General features: G+C 44.4%; 1 protein-coding gene across 1 annotated transcript in view; it reads left to right on the top strand.

Annotated features, from left to right (window-relative positions):
• Nucleotides 1-13,869, top strand: part of LOC139155544 (extracellular serine/threonine protein kinase FAM20C-like) — a 76,268-nt gene that overhangs the window by 22,714 nt on the left and 39,685 nt on the right. Inside the window, exons 2-3 of the mRNA XM_070730725.1 lie at nucleotides 2,858-3,036; nucleotides 13,654-13,732. Coding sequence (XP_070586826.1) covers nucleotides 2,858-3,036; nucleotides 13,654-13,732 — 258 coding nt within the window. The remainder of the gene's footprint in view (nucleotides 1-2,857; nucleotides 3,037-13,653; nucleotides 13,733-13,869) is intronic.

The following is a 13,869-nucleotide window of genomic DNA, read 5'->3' as shown; positions in this document are numbered from 1 at the left end:
CATTAGATTGCAAATGGGAATGGAGTTAAATTGTAAATAAGTAAGCAATGTTCTCTCTGTACGTTGAGAAGAAGTAGAGACATAAAATTACGGCGATGGGCGGTTTCTAAAGGTCAACTAGGCCAACCTTCAGCCTAGATGGGCATCATCAAAATCATTTTCAACCCTCCACGAGAAATTTATTTATTATTTATTTATTTATTTATTTTGTCCAATAGAGAATACACATTGAAGAGAAAGATATGTAATAATACCGTATAAGTAAAGAAAAGAATAGAAGATAGGATATAAAAGTATAGGTGAACAAATTTGAAAGGAAGAAAAGATAAATGAGATAAGGAGAGACAATTGGACAGGGGACGGAAGGCACACTGGCGCACTTATGCACGCCCCTTACTGACCTCTAAGGAACCTGGAGAGGTCAATCGTGGATAGTCTAAGGGAAAAATGTTTGGGGTTAGGGGTTGACACTACTGAGTCAGGTAATGAGTTCCACGCTTCGACAATTCGATTGCTGAAGTCATATTTTTTACAGTCAAGTTGGGAGCCGTTAATATTAAGTTTGAATTTGTTGCGTGCTCTTGTGTTGTTGCGATTGAAGCTGAAATAGTCATTGACAGGTAGAACGTTGCAGCATATGATCTTGTGGGCAATACTTAGATCGTGTTTTAGGCAACGTAGTTCTAAGCTTTCTAGACCTAGGATTGATAGTCTGCTTTCGTAGGGCATTCTGTTTCGAGTGGAGGAGTGAAGGGCTCTTCTGGTGAAGTATCTTTGGACATTTTCAAGGGTGTTGATGTCCGAGATGTGGTATGGGTTCCAGACAGATGAACTGTATTCAAGGATGGGTCTGGAAAAGTTTTGTAAGCTCTGGTGAATAGCGTGAGATTGCCAGAGCAGAAACTGCGTAGGATCAGGTTAACAACTCTAGAAGCCTTTTTGGCGATATTGTTGCAGTGGGCTTTGCCACTTAGCTGTATTCTTGAAAACTCAAGAGATGGAGAAGCCTTCGCAACAGTATGACTGCCTCTGGAGGACATCTGCTGGGAGATTGGTGGCTTTCCTTATGCAGTTGGTTGAAAGTCCTACATAGTGGTTGCAGTGCAGCAGAAGTGGTCTAGGATAAACAAACAATCAGCATGAGCAATGTAGGTCAGATAGACCAGTGCTTCTCAATCTTGCCAACTTGAAGATGGGGAAGATTGAATTCTGGTCATCCATCCATCTTCAGTTTGCCAAGGTTGGGAAGTAATGAGATAGACCATGGTTGGCTGAGGAATTCTGAGAATTAACGTCCACTCATTTTTCACAGTAGAGAAACAGTGAGACAGACCATGATTGGCTGAGGAATTCTGGGAATTGATTTCCATCCATCTTCCAAGGTTGAGAAGTAATGATAGACCATGGTTGGCTGAGGCATTCTGGGAATTGACCTCCACTTGTCTTCCCAGGTTGGGAAACAGTGAGATAGACCATGGTTGGTTGATGAAGCCTGGGAATTGACATCCACTTGTCTTCCAAGGTTGAGAAACAGTGAGATAGACCATGGTTGGCTGAGGAATTCTGGGAATTGATTTCCCGCCATCTTCCAAGGTTGAGAAATAATGATAGACGATGGTTGGCTGGGGAATTCTGGGAATTGACCTCCAATTGTCTTCCAAGGTTGAGAAACAGTGAGATAGACCATGGTTGGGTAAGGAATTCTGGGAATTGACCTCCAATTGTCTTCCAAGGTTGAGAAACAGTGAGATAGACCATGGTTGGCTAAGGAATTCTGGGAATTGACCTCCACTCATCTTCCAAGGTTGAGACCAGTTGATAGACCATGAGTGGCTGGGGAATTCTGGGAAATGACCTCAATCCATCTTCCACGATTGCCAAAGTTGAGGAACACTGAAATTGACCATAGTTTTGTTTGAACTCAGGCTACCTCTTGGGTTCTTAAAGTGGAGAAAAATGCCACCTGACCTATTTGGAACATCTTATGAGGTTGGCATGTGTATCCCCAAAGGATTGCACTCATGCCCTCATCACCTCGAGGCTCGACTACTGTAACACTCTCTACATGGGGCTACCTTTGAAAAGTGTTCGGAAACTTCAGATCGTGCAGACTGCAGCTGCGAGAGCAATCATGGGCTTCCCTAAATATGCACATGTCACACCAACACTCCGCAGTCTGCATTGGTTGCCGATCAGTTTCTGGTCACAATTCAAAGTGTTGGTTATGACCTAAAAAGCCCTTCATGGCACCGGACCAGATTATGTCAGGGACCGCCTTCTGCTACACGAATCCCAGCGACCAGTTAGGTCCCACAGAGTGGATCTTCTCCGGGTCCCGTCAACTAAACAATGTCGCTTGGCGGGACCCAGGGGAGAAGCCTTCTCTGTGGCGGCCCCGGCCCTCTGGAACCAACTCCCCCCGGAGATTAGAATTGCCCCCACCCTCCTTGCCTTTCGTAAGCTACTTAAAACCCACCTCTGCCATCAGCCATGGTGGAATTGAGATCTTCTTTCCCCCTAGGCCTTTACAATTCTATGCATGGTATGTATGTATGTATGTTTGGTTTTTATATTAATGGGTTTTTTAATTGTTTTTAGTATTAGATTACTATTGTACACTGTTTTATTGTTGCTGTTAGCCGCCCCGAGTCTGCGGAGAGGGGCGGCATACAAACCCAATCGATCAGTCAGTCAGTCAGTCAGTCAGTCAGTCAGTCAATGAATGAATGAATGAATGAATGAATGAATGAATGAATAAACAAACAAACAAACAAACAAACAAATAAATAAATCTGTTGTTGGCCCTTGAACAATACCTAACCTTCTCTGCTTTATCTCTCTTGTTTGTTTTTGGCAGGCAAAACGAAGGCAACGAAGATGAGGACTTCCTACCCACAGGGGAAACGTCTGTGGATTCCTACCCAAACTGGCTCAAATTCCACATTGGCATTAACCGGTATGAGCTGTATTCCAGGCACAACCCAGCAATTGGCACCTTGCTGCACGATTTGGCTACCCAGAAAATCACCAGTGTTGGTAGGTTGCCGTTCCAAATACTGTTGCCATCTCTGTGTGGGTGCAGCTGTGTCTTTTTTATTATTATTATTAGTTGGAAGGGACCTTGGAGGTCTTCTAGTCCAATCCCCCTACACTACTTCAGACAGATGGTTATCCAACATCTGCTTAAAAACCTCCAGTGTTGGGACATTCACAACTTCTGAAGGCAACTTCTGTTCACTGACTGTCAGGAAATTTCTCCTTAGTTCTAAGTTACTTCTCTCCTGGTTTAGTTTCCACCCATTGCTTGGTGGGAGGTCTTAAGCATCAAACCTATCAGGAAAGACTTCATGAACTCCATCTGTATAGTCTGGAGCAGTGTTTCCTAACCTTGGCAACTTGAAGATATTTGGACTTCAACTCCCAGAATTCTCCAGCCAGCATTTGCTGGCTGGGGAATTCTGGGAGTTGAAGTCCAAATATCTCCAAGTTGCCAAGGTTGGGAAACACTGATTTATTGGATTTATATACTGCCCCTCTCTGGGGACTCGAGGTGGTTTACAACATATGGCTGGGGAATTCTGGGAGTTCAAGTCCAGATACCTCCAAGTTGCCAAGGTTGGGAAACACTGGTCTGGAGGACAGAAGGAAAAGGGGGGACATGATCGAAACATTTAAATATGTTAAAGGGTTAAATAAGGTTCAGGAGGGAAGTGTTTTTAATAGGAAAGTGAACACAAGAACAAGGGGACACAATCTGAAGTTAGTTGGGGGAAAGATCAAAAGCAACATGAGAAAATATTATTTGACTGAAAGAGTAGTAGATGCTTGGAACAAACTTCCAGCAGACGTGGTTGGTAAATCCACAGTGACTGAATGTAAACATGCCTGGGATAAACATAGATCCATCCTAAGATAAAATACAGGAAGTAGTATAAGGGCAGACTGGATGGACCAGGAGGTCTTTTTATGCCTTCTATGTTTCTATGTTTCACACCTGAGAACAGGTGAAGGTGAATGAGCACCACGGGTTAATTAGGCCGACCCATAAGTTGTAGGTCAACTCCAGTGTCTGAATGAATGTCACGGGGCTGTTGTCGCCAATAAAATTGGAAATTGGCAGAAAGTAGTTCACCTCACCCATGTTTTCATTCCAGGCTAAGCCAAACACACTAAACTGAGTTCCACTTTTATCTCCAGGATATTCTATCGTCTTTATTTAGCGCTATACTTTTGGCCTCTCCTTGGGGAGTTGTTTTATTTCTCCACGTAGCCCACAGAATTCTGGGAGTTGAAGTCCACACTTCTTAAAGCGGCCACAATTGGGAAACATTGGATTTAGCTAATTCCTAATTTGGTTTAGGTAACGTCTAGCCTAAACCCCTCTGCTTTATTTATTTTATTATTTAGATTTGTATCCAAATAACTTTAAAATATTTTTTAAAAACCCCATTTTTCTATCAAACACACATACAAACATACCATGCATAAATTGTACATGCCCGGGGGAGGGGTTTCAGTTCCCCCATGCCTGACGACAAAGGTGGGTTTTAAGGAGTTTACGGAAGGCAGGTAGAGTAGTGGCAGTTCTAATCTCTGGGGGAAGTTGGTTCCAGAGAGCCGGGGCCGCCACAGAGAAGGCTTTTCCCCTGGGGCCCGCCAACCGACATTGTTGACGGGACCCGGAGAAGGCCCACTCTGTGGGACCTAATCGGTCGCTGGGATTCGTGCGGCAGAAGGCGGTCTCGGAGATATCCTGGTCCAGTGCCATGAAGGGCTTTAAAGGTCATAACCAACACTTTGAATTGTGACCGGAAATTGATCAGCAACCAATGCAGACTGCGGAGTGATGGTGAAACATGGGCATACCTAGGTAAGCCCATGACCGCTCTCGCAGCTGCATTCTGCACGATCTGAAGTTTCCGAACACTTTTCAAAGGTGTTTAAATATGTAGAGAGCATTACAGTAGTCGAACCTCGAGGTGATGAGGGCATGAGTGACTGTGAGCAATGAGTCCTGGTCCAGATAGGGCCGCAACTGGTCCTCCTTTTCCCAAAATCCTTCCACAACTAATGTTTGACCGCCTTTTTTTCTTAATTTTCGGTGGTTTTTCAAATCCAAGCATGCACAGGAGGGAAATTTTCCCACTGCGCATGTGTGGAAGCAAAATTGTGCAAAATGTTGTGATGTGCACACAAGTGCACCAGTAGGAAGGTAAGAGGAACGCCCCTTGGGCGATAAGTGGGGGAGAAAGGGCGGAGAGGGGCGGCATACAAATCTAATAAATCTTAATCTTAATAAGCCACTTTTTCCAGGGCTGTAACTTTGAACAGTCGTTAACTGAATTTTCGTAAGCCAAGTACTAAACTACACGAGTACAGTAGTCCCTCTACTTATGAACTTAATTCATTCCGTGACCTGGTTCTTAAGTAGAAAAGTTTGTAAGAAGCAATTTTTCCCATAGGGATCAATGTAAAAGCAAATAATCTGTGCGATTGGGGAAACAGCAGCGAGGGTAGAGGCTCTGTTTCCTCCCAGGAGATTCCTAGAGAGGCCCCACGGAGGCTTCTCCACACCTTTTCTGACCCTGTTTCCTCCCAGGAGATTCCTAGAGAGGCCCCACGGAGGCTTCTCCCTGCCTTTTCCGGTTACGGTTTCGGAGGCTCGGGTTCTTAAGTAGAAAATGGTTCTTGAGACGACACAAAAAAATCTTGAACACCCGGCTCTTCTCTAGAAATGTTCATAAGTAGAGGCGTTCTTAGGTAGAGGTACCACTGTATTTAAACCAAGTTATTTGCTGGCTGACTTCCACCTCTTGGATGAGCCAACCTGAAGATTTTAACACGAAGACTGACAGTGTTGCAGAAGCCGTGAAGTTCGAGATCACGTTTCCCCCAAATCCTGCAGTAGATTGAAATTTGGAAGCATTTAGAACACGTCTCTATCCCATTTTCCCCCCCCCTTTTATTTGTGTTTGTTTCATTTGGCACAACTCTCTTCAAAGATTTAATTAGATCTTCAAGGTTTTTCCACCCAAGGGCAAGTCGGACTTTGCACAAGGAAAGGCCGAGGCGCCTTTTGTGCCTCTAATTACCAGAACCGAAGTGCAGAAATGACCATAATTAGCCGTTTTCTTTGTGCTGTTGAACCTTTTGCAGCTCTAGTAACGCCACCTGTGTGAGCCAACAGGCTCCTTAATTAGAAACCCTGCATGGCGCGCAGCATCAAGATGCAACATGTTTAATAATTCCAGGCGCTCCTTTTTCCCCTTATTAAAGCTAGGAGGAAGATTCCACCGAGGAAAGGCATTGTCTGCGAGTCGCCTTTTATCTTCCTACCTGGACAGAGTGAGACCATAAATGAAATGAGTTCATTTCTAACTTCCTCAGTCCTTTCCTCTTGAGTGGGTCGTGAGAATCACTGGCCCCCTCAGAGAAAGTTCGCAACTTGGGCGTCCTCCTCGATCCACAGCTCACATTAGAGAAACACCTTTCAGCTGTGGCGAGGGAGGCGTTTGCCCAGGTTTGCCTGGTGCACCAGTTGCGGCCCTATTTGGATCGGGAGTCACTGCTCACAGTCACTCATGCCCTCATCACCTCGAGGTTCGACTACTGTAACGCTCTCTACATGGGACTACCTTTGAAAAGTGTTCGGAAACTCCAGATCGTGCAGAATGCAGCTGCGAGAGCAATCATGGGCTTCCCCAAATATGCCCATGTTACACCAACACTCCGCAGTCTACATTGGTTGCCGATCAGTTTCCGGTCACAATGCAAAGTGTTGGTTATGACCTATAAAGCCCTTCATGGCACCGGACCAGATTATCTCAGGGACCGCCTTCTGCTGCACGAATCCCAGCAACCAGTTAGGTCCCACAGAGTGGATCTTCTCCGGGTTCCGTCAACTAAAGAATGTCGGTTGGCGGGACCCAGGGGAAGAGCTTTCTCTGTGGCGGCCCCGGCCCTCTGGAACCAACTCCCCCCAAAGATTAGAATTGCCCCCACCCTCCTTGCCTTTTGTAAGCTGCTTAAAACCCACCTCTGCCATCAGGCATGGGGGAATTGAGACCCTCTTCTCCCTAGGCCTTTACAATTCTATGCATGGTATGTATGTATGTATGTTTGGGTTTTTTATATTAATGGGCTTTTAATTATTTCTAACATCAGACTACTATTGTACACTGCTTTATTGTTGCTGTTAGCTGCCCCGAGTCTCCGGAGAGGGGCGGCATACAAATCCAATCAATCAATCAATCAATAAATATCAATCAATCAATCAATCAATCAAAAGTATGGCAGAGTTATGGAAAGGATAAGGATTTTTGCATAGAACATTATACAGGTCCAAGGAGGTCTCCAAACTTGACAACTTTAAGACTTGTGGACTTCAGCTCCCAGAATTCCTCACCCAGCTTGACTGAGGAATGCTGGGAGTTGAAGTTCACAAGTCTTAAGTGTTGGAGACTCCTGTCTTAGACTGTGAAGCTGCAGAGTTGCGACTTTGGAAAAGTGTGTCCAGTTCTGGAGACTTCACCTACAAAAAAAAAATTGACAAAATTGAACGGGTCCAAAGACGGGCTACAAGAATGGTGGAAGGTCTTAAGCATAAAACGTATCAGGAAAGACTTCATGAACTCCATCTGTATAGTCTGGAGGACAGAAGGGAAAGGGGGGACATGATCGAAACATTTAAATATGTTAAAGGGTTAAATAAGGTTCAGGAGGGAAGTGTTTTTAGTAGGAAAGTGAACACAAGAACAAGGGGACACAATCTGAAGTTAGTTGGGGGAAAGATCAAAGGCAACATGAGAAAATATTATTTTACTGAAAGAGTAGTAGATCCTTGGAACAAACTTCCAGCAGACTTGGTTGGTAAATCCACAGTAACTGAATTTAAACATGCTTGGGATAAACATATATCCATTGTAAGATTTAATACAGGAAATAGCATAAGGGCAGACTAGATGGACCATGAGGTCTTTTTCTGCCGTCAGTCTTCTATGTTTCTACGTTTCTAATAAATCCACTTCTTCTATATACCCCATTTTTGACCTGGAAAATTTTTCCACCTTTTATTTAAGGTGACATAAGCATTCCTGCTTTTATTAGGTTGCATGTGGGCCCTTTAAGCGAGTTTCTGATGCTAATTTATGACCGTAATTTGTGCCTTAGGTTGGTTTTCTTTTAGGAATCTTGTCGGTTTATTTTTGGATTTCAAGCTTAGGCGATTTTACTTAGCTTTCCACTCAGATTCGCCTGCGATTTGGCTTTGCTCTTTTTAAATATCCCCAGAGGATACTAAGCTCCTTGGGTAGATGGTAGCAAAAGCAACCCATTAATTTCCTGGAGAAAGGGAGCAGGATTTGGTTCCTGGGTGAATGATAATGGGCCCAACACTTTGGGAGGCCTCGTTTGATGGATGACCTCAAAGTGCTTAACACAGCAAATAAAAATAAATCAAAATATATGATCCCCGTTGGCTCGCAGGCACAAAAAACATCTCGAAGTGTTATGTATATTGTTCTGTCCAGCTCTCTGGTAGACTCCTCCCAAAAATTCACAGGTACAAATTTCAGACACACACACGTTTGAAAATTCAAAACAATGTTCTTTATAATGAAAATTCACTTAACCAAAGCCCTCTTTTGGTATAGCAAAGAGCACTGGTCTCCAAACAAACTGGTAATTTGTACAAGTCCCTTATCAGTTCTGTGATACTTAGCTTGCAGCTGTGAGGCAATTCACAGTCCTTCTTCTTTCACAAAGTGAAACACACTTTGCTCTGGTTTAGTTTTAAAGCGGGGAAAAATCAGCACACAAAAGGTCAAAGTCAGCAAAGCAGTCACGAAACACCACGATCAGATAATCCTCCACAATGGCCAAACCCACAGGCTACTTTTTATAGCAGCCTCACTAATGACCACAGCCCCACCCAACCACAGCTGGCCTCATTTTCTTTAATAATAATCTCTCAGTTGTTGCTGCCTATGCATCGGTCTCCGCATGCGTGGCTGTATCATTAACTCTTGTTCTGAATCCAAGGAGGAGCTAGATAATTGATCTCCTTCTGAGCTGTCTGCCACACTCTCCTCCTCCCTGTCACTCATGCCTTCTTGTTCAGAGGAGCCTTCATCAGCAGATTCCACCGGGGGCAAAACAGGCCTGCAGCATGTGGATGTCTCCCCCACATCCACAGTCCTTGGGGCAGGAGCAGGGCCAGAGCTAACCACAACATAACCCAAACCCTTGACATGAGTGACGTCAAGTTGACCAACTTTAAGCCAGTCACATGACCTTTAAACTATGCCCCGATCACATGATCGTCAAGCCACTCCCACCTGGTCACATGGCCAGCAAGCCACACCCACAAAATAAGCCACGCCCCACAGCGTGGTAGTAAATATTTTTTGCAGCCTGTCACTGCTTCTACCTCTCCCAAACTTTGCTGCCTGTTCAGTCAAATCAGGTTGGAAACGAGGCCAACACATTTCCCGAGAACGCCAGAGACATGTTCAAGCAACTCCACCCGCCAAGTGCACTCTATCATGTTTTTTTAATGTCTAAATCTATTTTCGTGCACGTCTCCGGGACGAAGCCAGAACGGAGCGAGCGCTCCAAGCGACGGTGAATTTGCCAAGAGAGTGAAAGAGTGGAACCTTGCAAACTCCCGGCGTTGTTGTTTTCTTTCAAAAAGAAAAAAAGAAAGCAAAAGAAAAAAGAGTTACGGTGTGTTTGTCTAACCTCAAACGCCCTCCTTAAAAAAAGTTAGCCTACTCGGCATATCAGCTTAATCTAATATGGGAAATCTCCGTGCTCTTTCCAGGCTGTTTCAGCACAGCCTTTAATTTCTCATTATTTAATTTTTCACACACAAACACCCATAGGATAAATTGAGTAAAATGTGAGGATCAGCAAAAAAAAAAGCTGAAAGTTCTCTACCTCCCTCCATCCCTCCCTCCCTCTCTCCTTCCTCCCTTCCTGCCCCTCTCTCCCTCCCTTCCTCCCTCCCTATTTTCCTCCCTCTCTCTTTCTCCTCTCTCTCCCTCTCCCTCTCTTCCTCTCTTTCTTTCTCTCTCTCCCTCCCTTCCTCTCTCTCTCCCTCCCTCACTTCCTTTCTCTCTTTTCTATCTTCTCCCCTTTCTCTGTCTCCCTTTCTCCTCTTTCTCTCTCTGTCTTCTCTCTCCCTCCCTTTCTCTTTCTCTCTCTGTCTTCTCTCTCTCTCTCTCTCTCTCCCTTTCTGTTTCTCTCCCTTTCTCACCTCTCTCTCTCTTTTCCATCTTCTCTCTTCTTCTTTCTCTTCCTTTCTCTCTTCTTTCTATCTCTTCTCTTTCTATCTCTTCTTTTTCTCTCCCTTTCTCTCCTCTCTCTCTCCCTCTCTCTCTTTTCCATCTTCTCTCTTTTTCTTTCTCTTCCTTTCTCTCTTCTTTCTATCTCTTCTCTTTCTCTCCCTTTCTGTCTCTTTCCCTTCCTCGCCTCTCTCTCTCTCTTTCTCCTCTTTTCCCCCTGGAGCGCAAGAGTAATTAAACGGGCCAAATTTGCATAACATTTTACAGCAGGGATGGGGGTGGGAAGAAAGATTACACCAGAAGGAGTAATTAAAGGAATGTATAGCTAATAGCTCCAGTTTGAGGGTGAGATAAAATAGGCAAAGTTGGAAAGGGGGCGAAGTCTAAACCAGATTAGGATGCAAAATAAACTGGCCATTTGGGATTTTAATCCTTCCTTCCTTTCCCCGCCCCACTGTCCATGTGATTCAAGTCCCATCCTTTTTTTTTTAGCCTGCATTACATAAATCAGATGTTGGTCACAGAGGTTATCTTGACTTTTTTTGCTATCAACATCCTAGAAGATTTGGGGATACAAGTCAGAAGTCTTTTGAAAGAAAAATTCAAAAAGACTTTGTTTTCCCTTCAAGAGTTTTTGCTTCCTTGAAGACCTTTAACAGATTAATAGAGTTGGAAGGGACCCTGTAGGTCATCTAGTCCAACCCCACTACACCATTTCTGACAGATGGCAGCTCGGGTCTCTTTTTGGAAGCCTCCAATGATGAAGTTCCCACAACATCTGAAGGCAGCTTCTCTTCCATCGGTGGATTGTTCTCACTGTCGGAAAATTTCTCCTTATTTCCATGTTGCATCTCTCCTTGTTTAGTTTCCATCCATTGTTCCTTGTCTGGCCTTCAGGTGCTTTATAAAACCGTGTGAGCCCTTCCTCTCTGTAGCAGCCCCTCAACTATTGGACCTGTCTCCCCTGGTCCTTCTCTTCAGTACACGAGACATACGCAGTTCCTGCAACCATTCATTATATGTTTTAGCCTCCAGTCCCCTAATCATCTTGGTTGCTCTTCTCTGCACTCTTTCTAGAGTCTCAACACCTTTTTTTAGCGTGGGGACCAAAACTGGATTAGATTAGATTAGATTTATTGGATTTATATGCCGCCCCTCTCCGTAGACTCGGGGCGGCTCACAACAATGGCAAAAACAGTGCATAGTGACAAATCTAATATTTACCAATCTAATTACAGTTTTAGGTTAAAAAATTCATAAAAGCAACCCCAATATATGTAAAAAACAAGCACACACTCAATCGTACACCAAAACAACATGGGCAAGGGGAGATGTTTCAATTCCCCCATGCCTGATGGCAGAGGTGGGTTTTGAGGAGTTTATGAAAGGCAAGGAGGGTGGGGGCAATCCTAATCTCAGGGGGGAGCTGGTTCCAGAGGGTCGGAGCCACCACAGAGAAGGCTCTTCCCCTGGGTCCCGCCAAGCGACATTCTTTAGTCGACGGGACCCAGAGAAGGCCCACTCTGTGGGACCTAACCGGTCGCTGGGATTCGTGCGGCAGAAGGCGGTCCCAGAGATATTCTGGTCCGGTGCCATGAAGGGCTTTATAGGTCATAACCAACACTTTGAATTGTGATCGGAAACTGATCGGCAACCAATGCAGACTGAGGAGAGTTGGTGTAACATGGGCATATTTGGGAAAGCCCATGATTGCTCTCGCAGCTACATTCTGCACGATCTGGAGTTTCCGAACACTTTTCAAAGGTTGCCCCATGTAGAGAGCATTACAGTAGTCGAACCTCGAGGTGATGAGGGCATGAGTGACTGTGAGCAGTGACTCCCGGTCCAAATAGGGTCACAACTGGTGCACCAGGCAAACCTGGGTGAACGCCCCCCTCGCCACAGCTGAAAGGTGTTTCTCTAATGTGAGCTGTGGATCGAGGAGGACGCCCAAGTTGCGAACCCTCTCCGAGGGGATCAATGATTCCCCCCCCCAGGGTAATGGACGGACAGATGGAATTGTCCTTGGGAGGCAAAACCCACAGCCACTCCGTCTTGTCTGGGTTGAGTTTGAGTTTGTTCCTAAGAGGTCAGTAAGGAGCGTGCATAAGTGCACTAGAGTGCCATCCGTCCCCTGTCCTATAGTCTCTCCTATATCTCATATTTCTTCTCTGCTATATCCTCTGTAACCTTCACTGTGTATTATTGTGTATTGGACAAATAAATAAATAAATAGAAATGTCTTCAAGGAAAGACAAAGCCCAATTGCCTTTGGATAAAGCACCTTTGGGACTTGGATGAATGACTGGGAATCTCCATAGACTTCACAAAAAAGAAGGAGTTAATCTATTCTCCAAAACCACTTCTGGTTGGCGGATCCAATCCAGAATTAAGGAGAAACTTCCTAATGGTGAGAAGAGTTCATCAATGGACTAGCTTGCCTCCCAGAGTTGTGGTAATGATATTTACGGTATAAAAATTATAAAAGGGCAATTGCTGTTGTATGTTATTTGGTTCAGTCCTTTGGATCACTGAGCTACAGTTGCTCTAGGAATGACTTTGGAATGGATGAAATACAGCAGATGTTTTCAAGAATACACTGGACACTTGAGTGGGATGGGTGTGTCCTGCAGAGTGGAGTGGAATGGAGTGGTGTAGAGTAGAGTAGAGTAGAATTCGGAATATTGCTCATAGAAACATAGAAACATAGAAACATAGAAGAATGACGGCAGAAAAAGACCTCCTGGTCCATCTAGTCTGCCCTTATACAATTTCCTGTATTTTATCTTAGGATGAATCTATGTTTATCCCAGGCATGTTTAAATTCAGTTCCTGTGGATTTACCAACCACGTCTGCTGGAAGTTTGTTCCAAGCATCTACTACTCTTTCAGTAAAATAATATTTTCTCATGTTGCTTTTTATCTTTCCCCCAACTAACCTCAGATTGTGCCCCCTTGTTCTTGTGTTCCTAACACCATGGAAAATTTGTCTTTTCCCACGATCTTAGGCGGCCCCTGTGAAATGGTCATTCGATCCCCAAAGGGGTCCTAATTCCCTGGTTGAGGATCACTGGACTAGAAGACCTCTGGGATCCCTCCTACCCTAATGATTCTATGTTCTACTATTGCTTCTTCCCGTTTTCTATACCAGGTTGAAAGAAAAGTCAGCATATTCATGCTTAAATCAACGCCAAATACATATAGATATAGCTATATTCATTTTCTACTGATTGCAGCATAAATAAATGTATCTCTGCAGATGGGTGATTTCTAAGTTCACCTTGCTAGGTGTCAGCCAAGCCATATGGAATTTTTTAATGGAATTTTTTTCCCCCCCTCTGAAATTTTCCTTCTCTTTTCCTTCCCATAGCCATGAAGTCGGGAGGCACCCAGCTCAAACTCATCATGACATTCCAGAATTATGGACAAGCCTTGTTCAAACCAATGAAGTAAGTTGGAAAACTGTCTGTCTGTCTGTCTGTCTGTCTGTCTGTCTGTCTGTCTGTCTGTCTGTCTGTCTGTCTGATGAAATCACTTGAGCAGCTTCTCTGGCTATGAAAATAACCGACCGTGGACTGCCACAAGT

Source organism: Erythrolamprus reginae, unplaced genomic scaffold (genome assembly GCF_031021105.1).
Source record: "Erythrolamprus reginae isolate rEryReg1 unplaced genomic scaffold, rEryReg1.hap1 H_3, whole genome shotgun sequence".
NCBI lineage: Eukaryota > Metazoa > Chordata > Lepidosauria > Squamata > Dipsadidae > Erythrolamprus > Erythrolamprus reginae.
Note: the sequence above shows the minus strand (reverse complement) of the source record. Positions and strands in the feature narration are given on the sequence as shown.